This window comes from Sphaeramia orbicularis, chromosome 7 (genome assembly GCF_902148855.1).
Source record: "Sphaeramia orbicularis chromosome 7, fSphaOr1.1, whole genome shotgun sequence".
Classification (NCBI taxonomy): domain Eukaryota; kingdom Metazoa; phylum Chordata; class Actinopteri; order Kurtiformes; family Apogonidae; genus Sphaeramia; species Sphaeramia orbicularis.
The window spans coordinates 56778457-56790956 of NC_043963.1; the positions used below are offsets into that span (position 1 = coordinate 56778457).

Below are 12500 nucleotides of genomic sequence, written 5' to 3' on the forward strand. Positions count from 1 at the left end.
CAGACCCAGACCCAGAGTCAGACCCAGACCCAGACCCAGACCCAGACCCAGAGTCAGACCCAGACCCAGACCCAGAGTCAGACCCAGACCCAGACCCAGAGTCAGACCCAGAGTCAGACCCAGACCCAGAGTCAGAGGCACAGAATGGATGAAAAGCAGCTCCACAATGAGCTTGTTTACATCAACACAGAACTCTGATAACTGGGAGGAACTGGAATCATCAGATCTGACACATTTACACACATACATACGGCCTGATCCCAGTCCAGGTGTACCAGTATATTTGCATCAGTTATTCATCAGTATTTCAAACAGATCCTCCAAAACCATTCCAAATGTTTCTTTGTCCATCTTATTACTAGATCTGTCAATCCTCCAAATTTGAAGAAAATCAGATAAAAACTGATCAAATGTCGACCCAATGAGTGTGAAAACATGTGCACAATTTAACTGTTATAAGAGCAAAATGATTGTCCATAATGTTTGGAACACAATAAATAATTCCTACTCAACTCCTGTGTCTTTTTTATTCCAAATCCACACATCCCATTGCTTTTCATGTATTGATCCTTTTTGTTGAACAGCTGTTTGATTATCAATTCTTCTTTTCAGTATTAAGACAATCCACCATTTTGTTGTTAACCCCTTCTTTTCCAGCCCTTTAATTGGAATAATAGAATGGGACCCTGTTCTTTCAGTATTATTAGGACTAAATCTGCACAACTAGACAGATGTGGCTCTGCTCCCTGGTATGCTGCACAACATTTGGAACAATGTGTCAAACGGATGTTTACGTGGAAGCGCATGTTTTCAATGGTGCGTTGTTCACCCAAATTCCTGGAGTGTCCGTACACCAATATACTTCCATCACTGATCTGGACTCTATGCCTTAGAGATCTACTGTTCTCACTGGTTCCACATGTTTGTGTCCTCCTGTACCAGAAGACTTAGTTCCAGATGGAACACAGATGCCACCATGTGCTCAGACACATTTCCATTCACATCTGCTAGAGTCCGTACACCAGTAGTGTCCGTACACCACATTCTAAATATGTGGCTCTGATTTGACCGTTTCTGTCAATATATGGACTTTTAAGACAGTCCTGAATCCATCACCAGTTGAAGAACTATTGATAAAAATCCAACAAAGGAACAGACTTCCAAAAGCAATTAGCAGGTTTTACCAAGAACTCTCAAATTCTACAGTTAATAACACTTCTAACAAAATGTAGATGGGAGTTGGACATGAACCCACACATCCCAGATGAGGTGTGTGCAGATCTGTGCTCTGAAGCCCAGATGGACACCAGTTCTAGTTCATGGAGAGACTTCAGATGGAAAGTTGTCACAAGAGTTTTCAGGACACCGGAGTTAATTTCAAAAATGAACCTCCTGAATCTGAACATGTGTTGGTGAAACTGTGGGGTTCACTTAGGGAACCAGACCCACATATTCTGGACCTGTCCTCAGACCAGACCCACATGTTCTGGACCTGTCCTCAGATCAGACCCACATGTTCTGGACCTGTCCTCAGATCAGACCCACATGTTCTGGACCTGTCCTCAGACCAGACCCACATGTTCTGGACCTGTCCTCAGACCAGACCCACATATTCTGGACCTGTCCTCAGACCAGACCCACATGTTCTGGACCTGTCCTCAGATCAGACCCACATGTTCTGGACCTGTCCTCAGACCAGACCCACATGTTCTGGACCTGTCCTCAGATCAGACCCACATGTTCTGGACCTGTCCTCAGACCAGACCCACATATTCTGGACCTGTCCTCAGATCAGACCCACATGTTCTGGACCTGTCCTCAGACCAGACCCACATATTCTGGACCTGTCCTCAGATCAGACCCACATGTTCTGGACCTGTCCTCAGATCAGACCCACATATTCTGGACCTGTCCTCAGACCAGACCCACATGTTCTGGACCTGTCCTCAGACCAGACCCACATATTCTGGACCTGTCCTCAGACCAGACCCACATGTTCTGGACCTGTCCTCAGACCAGACCCACATGTTCTGGACCTGTCCTCAGATCAGACCCACATGTTCTGGACCTGTCCTCAGACCAGACCCACATATTCTGGACCTGTCCTCAGATCAGACCCACATGTTCTGGACCTGTCCTCAGATCAGACCCACATGTTCTGGACCTGTCCTCAGATCAGACCCACATGTTCTGGACCTGTCCTCAGACCAGACCCACATGTTCTGGACCTGTCCTCAGACCAGACCCACATGTTCTGGACCTGTCCTCAGATCAGACCCACATGTTCTGGACCTGTCCTCAGATCAGACCCACATGTTCTGGACCTGTCCTCAGATCAGACCCACATGTTCTGGACCTGTCCTCAGATCAGACCCACATGTTCTGGACCTGTCCTCAGATCAGACCCACATGTTCTGGACCTGTCCTCAGATCAGACCCACATGTTCTGGACCGGTCCTCAGATCAGACCCACATGTTCTGGACCTGTCCTCAGATCAGACCTTTCTGGGATGATAGCTCTGTGGCTGTGAACACAGTTTTCAACCAAACATTTTCTACAGATTTAAAGTTTACTATTTTAGGTGTAATCCCAGAAAGTTTAGAGGGAAAGAAACGAAAATACCTCTTGCGAATTTTACAAACAGCAGCCATTAAATGCATCACTATCAAGTGGTTGAAACCTGAACCTCCAACATAAAACATTTGGATTCAGAAAGTGAAGGAGATCTGTCAGATGGAAGATTACAGATGGATTTAGAATTCAGGGAGAAATATTTACAAGGAGATGGAGTCCCATGACTAAGCTTTTAATGCAATAAGCATTCACAAGTGGTTGTATACATGTGTGTTTTATATATATATATATATATATATGTATATATATATATATATATATATATATATATATATATATATATATATATATATATATATATATTATATTTTTTTTTTTTTTTTTTTTTTTTGTCATTCATGTTTCATTTGTGATTAATTGTAATCAATATCTACTGTAGATATAGATTTTTTTTTTTTCATGTGTGCCATATGGGGATGTGTGATTATATATGTCAATGTATGTAAAATGTCTTATATATTTGGATGAGCAAAACCGAATAAAAATTAAGTTTAAAAAAAAAATATATATGGAATTTTTCAGCAGGCATGCTTTGGACACCACATCTATGCAATAAACAATGCATGATTGTCCTGAGGTCTGAAACATTTGTATATGTGTGTAGGCATTAAATATGGAGGCGATTAGGTGGAGTGTCCGTACAGCCAAGAATGTGTGATCTGACAGGGGTACAAGCCTGACACAGTTATAGGAGACACAGAATACACACAGATTTTGGACTTTAAAAGAGAAATATCAGACAAATCAAATGGTCTGTCTGATGTTTGGATGGAGCAGTATTATTTGTTATCTGTATGTGCACCCTTTCTGGTACCTGGACTGGGATCAGACTGTAATGGTTTGGGGATTGTTCTACTTTCATGGTAGTTATTTATAGGGAATGTGACATGTGGTCTCACCAGCATCTTTGTCTGGCAGATCACATTCTGGTCACTGCAGCGCACAGAAATGTCAGTCCTGACATCTGGGTCTGCAGCTGCGAAAAAAGAACAAAGACATGTTTAACAGAACATTTGAAAGAACGCATTCATTATGTGTCTGCTTCGCACAAGCATAAGCAGAACATATAAATATTCAGCACATCTCTTCTTATTCTTTTTCTTCACTATCTGTAACATTTTTTTTCTTCCAAAGCAAATTATTAGTGCGCTCTGACTTTTCGTAGCGATCCGCAGAACCATAGCTTTGAAAAACCCAAGAAGTTGCAAAAACTTTCTCATTCATGTCCAACGGGAGAGCGTCTCGGACATTGTTGAAACCCACCCGTCTTTTTTGAGCTCCATAATTTCATCACATTGAGATGTTCATCCCCGGATGAAACTTTAAATGAGTCACAAGACTTTGGACTTCAAACAGAGTCCCGCTGCCTCTGCTTTACCCTCTGGGAGCTCATTTTGGAAAAAAACATGAACGGTGCTCCATTTCCAGAGACCGATCATTTTTTTAATCTCATGTGAAATATGCCGTCATTTACACACATGATGTTTGTCCATTTAAACTCATTTTAGTTCAGTTCCATATTCAGCCCAGTTTGATCTGCAGTGGGCCAGAACCAGTAAAATAATGACTGAATAACCTATAAATAATGACAAATCCAAGTTTTCTTTTTGTTTTAGTCCAAAAAAACTCCTAATTAAATTATGAAAATATTTACATTTTACAAAAAAGATGTGAAAAACCTGAAAAAACTGAAATTTTATTTGAAAAATTAGTGCAATTTGAACAATATTTTGCCTGGACTTCTTATTTCTACATGTACATTTACACACAGTGTTCCATAAACATTTAGGAACAGGCAGAATATTGTTCAAACTGCACAGTTCAGGTTGTTCATCTGTGTTTTTATTTATGTATTTATTTGCATTTTATTTTGAAAGAATAGTTTTGTAAATGTAAATATTTTCACAGTGTAATGTGATTTTTTTCTCTTAAATTTTCACAAAGAACATGTGTGTTTGTCATTCTTTCTGGTTTATTGTGTTGTTCTTTTGACTGTAGATCCCACTGGTCTGTCTGTGGAACCTGAACCAAAAGGATTTGTTCAACCTGGACTGTTCAGGTTCAGTTATGCACTTTCATCCTGCAGGGCCGCAATGGAACCTTTGGTGGGGGGGGGCAGATTTGGCCCCCTGGCCCCCACATGTTTGACACCTGTGATTTAAAAGATAATTTTACAAGCCAAGATAGTCACAGTTTTGCGAAAAGACAGTAAAGAACCAACTACTTTAGTATGAAACGGCTCAAAGGACTACAACTGTCGTCATGAGTGAGACTTCATGTTGGTGATGTATAAGACACGTCACAGCAACATCATGTGACGCTTCTGATCAAGGCTACAGGAAGTAGCTGAAACTAGTAAAGCAGGTAAACAAAGAACTACCCTTGTCTGATAAATGAACTACTTATAATAATAAATTATACATCTTTATTCCCCCACTTCATTTCAACATTTTCTCGTCTTTGTGTACGTGCACATTTTTGTCCACAAGTACTGGAGACTAAATTAAAGGTGAAGTAAAGATCCATTAAAAATAAAAAACAATGAGATGATCCACAGAGACAGTGTTGGTTAATCTTCCAGTATTCAGGTGAGCAGATTATGCACACATTGCACTTCAATATTATTTTTCACAATTCGTATTAAGTCAGAATTCAAAAGTTGTTCATTTTTGCAAGATTTTTAAAATTCTGACCCATCTACTAAAATCAGCACATTGTACTAATACCCTTCTCTGAAGCAAGCAAAAAAATACCCATTTTAGGGCTGGATTTACTCAGATCCCAATCTGCGTGTACTAATTTGTTTGTACAATCTAGAATTTTGTGTGTGGGGTTGAACTGCGGTTTGCAGGTGATTTATTCAGATTGTTTGTACAAAATTCCAACAGGTGCAAAGTCTTGCAGACCGCCCTGTTTAGATGAGGGTTTAGTGTGCACTACTGGAGACAATACACTGGAAAAACTGCTGTGGATAAACCAGCACTGATGGAACTGAGACGGAATGAACCAGACCAAGGAAATGTGACGTTGAGTTGAGTGGAGTCATAGAAGGTATGGCACGACTCATTCATTCATTCATTTTTCATTTTAAAGGGGTGTGTGTGTGTGCGTGTGTGTGTGTGTGTGTGTGTGTGTGGGGGGGGGGGGGGGTAGCTGGAGTGAATGACTGTCACGTGCACATAATTATAATTTAGTCAAACTGTAGCCGAATGCCAGTGCGTAGGGATACGAACTACCAAGGACATGTTCTGTGATATACTTGGGTCATTTAACAGGAAAAGACAAACCAAGTAAGGATGGATATTTGATATAAAATCCTCTTGGCATCGTCTAAAAAAGCCATCCCACAAAAATCGTGCAAAGAGGACCCCCCCTCACCCTAAATAATTGGACAAACATTGTGGAACACAACATGAAGAGACTTACTTATGTCCTAAGACTACAGCAAGAAGATCGATGAAGATCGATGGAAAAATGGACAATACACAGGACGACAAACGGACACTATGTTCTAAATGTTTGTGTTATAAAATTTCTAAAATGTAACAATAAAATATAAGTTTAAAAAAAAACCAGGACTAATCCTCGTGTCAGACCTGTGGGGTGGTGCCATGGTGGAAGGCGGATGGCCTTTTTCAGAAAACACTGCTCTGGGTGGTACAGCCTGAACGTCTGGTCCACCACATGGGGCGTGGGCTCCACGTTCACCTGGCAGATGGCCACGGGCTTACCGTCGTCGGCTCTGAACGTCACCTGTGGACAGAAGGTCAAAGGTCACAGAGTTTCTACATCATCATAAGGTGGAAAAAGTCTGCACTGACCACCAGCCTAATCAAACAGCTGTGTTGGAAGTGTTTTATGGGTAATTTCACTGTGACACGACCTGGACCGTACTGTTCATCTGCAGTGTTAGAACTATGGTGTCATTTACACAGGATCCAACCCATTTGAACACAGTTTCTGAATCATTAGACCACAGGTGTCAAACATGCGGCCCGGGGGCCAAATCTGGCCCGCCAAAGGGTCCAATCCGGCCCTGGGATGAATTTATGAAATACAAAAATTACACAGTAGATACTGAAAATCAGTGGAGTCAACATAGTTTTAATTCAGGTTCCACATACAGGCCAATTCAATCTAAAGTGGGTCAGACCAGGAAAACAGGTTATGAATAACCTATACATAATGAAAATGTCAGAGCTTCTCTTTTTTAGTGTAAAAAAAGTAATATTACATGAAAATGTTTACATTTACAAACTATCCTTCCACAAAAAATGGGAAAAACCCAAACAAATATGAACAATCTGAAATGTCTTTAGAGAAGCAAATGTCATTTGAACAACATTCTGCTCATTACTAAATGTTTTGTGTCTTTGTAACTGTAATGTAAATTGTAATGTACATGTGTAAATGATAAACTGAGGCAGAATATTGTTAAAATTGCACTTATATTTCTTAAGACATTTCAGATTGTTCATGTTATTCAGATTTGTAAGGAAACTTTGTGGATGTAAATATTTTCATAATGTAATGTGACTTTTTTCACTGTTACTATTTGACTGGTCCGGTCCACTGCAGATCGTATTGGGCTGAATGTGGAACTGAACTAACAGGAGTTTGACAGCCCTGCATTAGGCAGTGACAAAACTGCATCTTAAATCTGCATTTACTTCTCTTACAGACATTTCAGGTTGTTCATATTTGTTCAGGCTATTCAAAAAATCTTTACATTTACAAATTCACCTTTAAAAAATGTGAAGAACATAAAAATGTCTTTAAAAATAACTGCAAATTTAACAATAGTATAACTCAGTTTATCATTTACACGTGTGCATATTATGTTCTGTCGTATCTTTTTCCCCTATGTCTTTTTTTTTTTTTTTTTTTTTTTTTTATAATTCTTCATTTCTTTTAAGTAATCATTGCTCCCTCCTTATTGGTATTTATGCCTTTCTAATATATTTGTTTTATATTTCATGTTCTGTGTTCTTTTGGGAAACAGTCAGTTAGCTTCCCACCATCACAGAGTTTATAAATTGGACACTGGCACCAGGCTCTCTCTTTCTCTGAAACTTGAAACGTCTTGAAAAAAATAAGTGCAAATCGAACACTATTCTGCCTCAGTTTATCATTTACACATGTGCATTACAACGTACAGATCACAGTGGATCTACAAATACACAAAACAGGCAGAATATTGTGCAATTTGCACTTACTTCTCATAAAGACATTTCAGGCTGTTCATGTTTGTTCAGACTATTCACATTTTTTGTAAAAATAGTTTGAAAATGTAAACAATTTCTTGTAATTTAACTTTTTTTTTTTTTTTTTTTACAAGAAAAAAGGAAACATTTGGAGTTGTGTGTATTTATAGGTTATTATGATCATATTTTACTGCTGTGACCCACTTGAGATTGAATTGGGCTCAATTGCCATGTTTTCTTTCCTCAATCCTTCAGCTCTAAACAACATGCACAGCAGCCTTTGAGAAATTTGATTTAAAAAGTCAGTGGTGATGATGGAGCAGGCTATACAGTAGAATATAAAAGTTGGCTTCAATCCGACGCCTGAAAGCCCCACAGACCTGCTGCATACGCTTTGAAGTTTCCTGCATTAAATAGCCTTCAGGATCTGTGTCAATCAACACAAATGTGTTCACATTATGGATTAATTAAACACTTACATACGACGGCCCGTATATGCACATACTCTGCACCAACATATGCAAACATAATGGAAGTGCTACACCTCTAATGTAGCATCTATCGTCATCTATTGTTTGCTGGTCCTTATTTATTTGATCCAATGCAAACCAGTTTTGTTGACCTGATCGGCTTCTTCAAAGACCCAGATAAAGCTCCTCTGCAGAAAAGACAACAACAAGGCTTGTTCTTTGATGTGACTCAAGTGTTCATTTGTAAAGGCTACTAGACGCCACAATGGGTACGGTTACATGACAACTGTTCTTCCTGGTTTAATCTGATTACAGGTTGGATCCTATTTCAGATGTCCATGTAAACACCTTATTCCAGTTGAAACAGAACAGTTCAGATTAAATTTAAACCTGATTAAAGTCAGTGGTTTAATCCTCTTTTAACTGCGCTCTAAATTCTTCCTGGACATGTAAAGCCTTTATTCCGTTTGGACTTTATTCCTTCCATTCTGCACATGCTCAGTGTCTTGTCCTGTGGCGATGACGCACACATTCTGCGCTGGTGGAAGAATCTGCACTGCAGTCTAGTCTTCCCAAAGCGTTCCAGTGGAATATTCTGATGGGATCTACCAGCCTGGAAAACCCTGAAGGAACAGTTCAACACTGGCTTTGGATTCATTCATTTGTCCTGAACTAATGAGTTCCACAAGTGGGACAAACAGTTTGAACTGCAGCCCTAACGTTAGCTTAGCTTAGCCTAGCTTAGCATAATGGCTTCATTCCTCTGGTCAGACGTAGCCAGGCTTTTAGAGGTGATTTGTAGTATTTTAGGAGTGATTTGGGTCAGTTCAGTTCTCCCTAATCATTCCTTTAGTCCGCTGGGGTCAATATGATCACAAACTGAGGCTCAGATCATGGTCATGTGACTTACTGCAGGAAGAAAATCTGGGAAATAAAAACTAATGCAAAGCTAAAATGCTAAAGCAAAGCTAATTCAGCGCATGCATCCCTTCAACAAAAAGATTTTCCAACTTCCGTCAACACAACAGTCCACAGATTGTATGAGTGCAGTAAGTCGCAGATCTGAAGAAATAATTAGAGAGAATCGGATTTGACAAAATCACTGAGAAAAGACGACAAATCACCTTTAAAAAACTGGCTACGTGTGACCATGGAAATGCAGTGACTATGCTAAGCTAAGCTAACAGACGGGCTAAGCTAAGCTAACAGAAGGGCTAAGCTAAGCTAACAGAAGGGCTAAGCTAAGCTAACAGAAGGGCTAAGCTAAGCTAACAGAAGGGCTGCCAGAACCCCGTAAACATTTGTCATGTAAACCTTTATTCAGGTTAACATTTCCATGGAAACAGAAGAGAAAGGACTTTAGTTCCGGATTAGTTTCTTCTGGAAAAATAAATCGGATTTAAAAAACATCATGGAACCATACCCAGTGTCTAATAACTAAGTAACTAGCTAGTCATTTGCACGCAGTCATTTTGTGTCATTTCTTTGTTAAACAAAAGGGACGTTATAATATTCCGCATATTTAAATAGTCTTTTACTAAACAGGCTTATACTATATTTGTGATTAGGGATGGAAGTTGAGAACCGGTTCTTTTTCAGAACCAGTTCTTAGTAGTTCAATTCCTTGGAATTGTTTGGATGCCTGCTTATTGATTCTGCTTATCCATTCTGCCTTCATTGCACATGCGTGATGATGTCACATGTACGCCACATTGTTTTGGTTTAGAACGTAGCCAACATGGCGTCGAGGCAGAAACGCTCCAAAGTGCGTGTATATTTCATGCTGAAAGACGACACCAGAGTCACTTGGAACACTGTCAAAGCTTCCATTTCTTCAAAGGGGAAAATCCCTCCAATCTGTGAAAACATTTGTCCACAGCATGACATTCATTTGTAGGAATGTCAACCAACGTCCTGCCCCCTCAAATAAAAGTTTCTGAAGATAGGGAAAATAAGAATGAGACAGAGGAATGAGTAAAGTGGCTGAAGTTTCACTTTGTATGGTCGTACGGTGTGACAACCCCCCCCCCCCCCCCCGGTGTCATCTGTTCTTATTATTTGTACATACTGTACATGTTCTATTTTCTGTGCAGATGGAAATATAAAAGACAGTTCATGTAAACAAACCTGTTTGTACTCTTTTATTCCCTCACCCAATGAGAATCGATAATGGAATCGGAATCGTTGCGAGGTATGAGTAGGGATGGAACCATAGGAAAATTTCATATCACGGTTACTGTGACCAAAATTATCATGGTTATCATTATTATCACGATATTGTTGAAATTGTGCTCAAAATGTTCAAAAAGTACTAATACACACACACTGAAATAATTTAACCAAGTTGTATTTTGAAAAATAAATAAAATTAAATAATAGCCGCAATGTACTTTCTGTTGCAGAAACATTCAAACATTAACATGTAAACAATCAAATATACAAATGTGCATTAAAGATGGAACCGTATGGACACTGTTCGACCACTTTACAGATCAAGATTGAGATGTTTGAGTTTCTTTCTCATAGATAGATAGATAGATAGATAGATAGATAGATAGATAGATAGATAGATAGATAGATAGATAGATAGATAGCGCCTGGAGTGCTGCTGCTTCTTCAGGAAATGAACAGTACTATTACTTTTCAAAGTGCAGTAATCAAACACGGTGATCATGATAATTAGAATTTAAACTGTAATACTAACCGTATGCAATTTTCCCGCCGTTTATCATTATACCTGTAACTGTTACATCCCTAGGTGCGAGAGACTTTCCTGACCAGAGTTTCCTCAGATCTGTCCATCCTCAGTCATCTCCTCAGTTTCATTCGTCTGTTGGTCTGTCTGTCATTCCTCAGCTGAATCTCTGTCATTACACTGAACAGTTTCTTAGTTCCATCCACCACAAACAAACCATGTGTTTACATTCAGAGTCTGGAGGAACTGGACATCTGAGGAACTTTGTTGCGACATGCATTGTGGGAAGCGGAGGCTTGTGCCGCCGCCTGGCAGCAGCAGTGCGACCATGTGATACCATATGGATGAAACAAACACGATGCGGAAACGGCTGAAACATGGAAACAGCTGCAGGGAAGCGGAGCTCTGCCTGGCAGCGCCAGCTGCAAGGAACATGACATGGAAACGGCTGGAGCTCCACTTCCTACAATGCACACCGCAACAGAATTCCTCAGATGCCCAGTTCCTCCTGGCTCTGTTTGTGAACACATGGACTGTTTGTGGTGGATGGACCTTCACCAGTTCTGTCAGACTCCTGTTAGTTCAGTTCCACATTCAGCCCAGTTTGATCTGCAGTGGACCGAACCACTCAAATTATAACAGTGAAAAAAGTCCACTTCTATTCTGATCAGGTTTACATCTACAAAGTTTCCTTAAAAATCTGAATAACATCAATAACTTGAATTGTCTGAAGGAAAACAATTGCAGTTTTAACAATATTAGAGCTGCAACCGATTAATCGACTCAAAGTGATCCAAAAAACTCATTCACCCACAGTTCTGCTGAATCTTCAGCTCTGTTCCCTTCATTTCTCTGCTGTTAAACATTGGTTCCACTGTCGTGTTTCACACGGACGCTTATTGTGACGCACAAAGAAGCTTCAATTCAGGAAAACTGCAAGAGAATATTTCCCTTCAATCAATTTGAGTTGATTAATCAAATTGTGACTTTTTGCATTGACTTCAAGCACCTAATCGATTAATCGGTTGCAGCTCTAAACAATATTCTGGCTCAGTTTATCAGTTTATCATTTACACATGTGCGTTACAATCACACAAAACATTTATAAACAGGCAGAATATTGGTCCAATTGCATTTACTTTTCTTCAGACATTTCCGTTCGTTCATATTTGTTCAGGTTATTCACATTTTTTGTAAAAGTATAGTTTGGTAATGGAAACATTTTCATGTGATCTTACTTTTTTACACCAAAAAAACAAAGAGAATTTGGGTTTGTCATTATTCATAAGTTCTTCTGATCATATTTTACTGGTCTGAAAAACTTGAAATCTAATTGGACAGTATGTGTGTGTATGTGGAACCTGAATTAAAATGATTTTAACACCACTGATAATATCATTGTAATTTTTACACTTCACAAATTCATCCCAGATTGGACCCTTTGGCGGGCTGGATTTGGGCCCCGGGCCACATGTTTGACACCTGTGCACTTTGAA

At 39.6% G+C, this 12500-nt stretch overlaps 1 protein-coding gene across 1 annotated transcript in view; it reads right to left on the reverse strand.

The window, feature by feature from the left end:
• Positions 1-12500, reverse strand: part of nphp4 (nephronophthisis 4) — a 360146-nt gene that overhangs the window by 52510 nt on the left and 295136 nt on the right. Inside the window, exons 15-16 of the mRNA XM_030138849.1 lie at positions 6232-6388; positions 3535-3611 (exon numbers count right to left, since the gene is read on the reverse strand). Coding sequence (XP_029994709.1) covers positions 3535-3611; positions 6232-6388 — 234 coding nt within the window. The remainder of the gene's footprint in view (positions 1-3534; positions 3612-6231; positions 6389-12500) is intronic.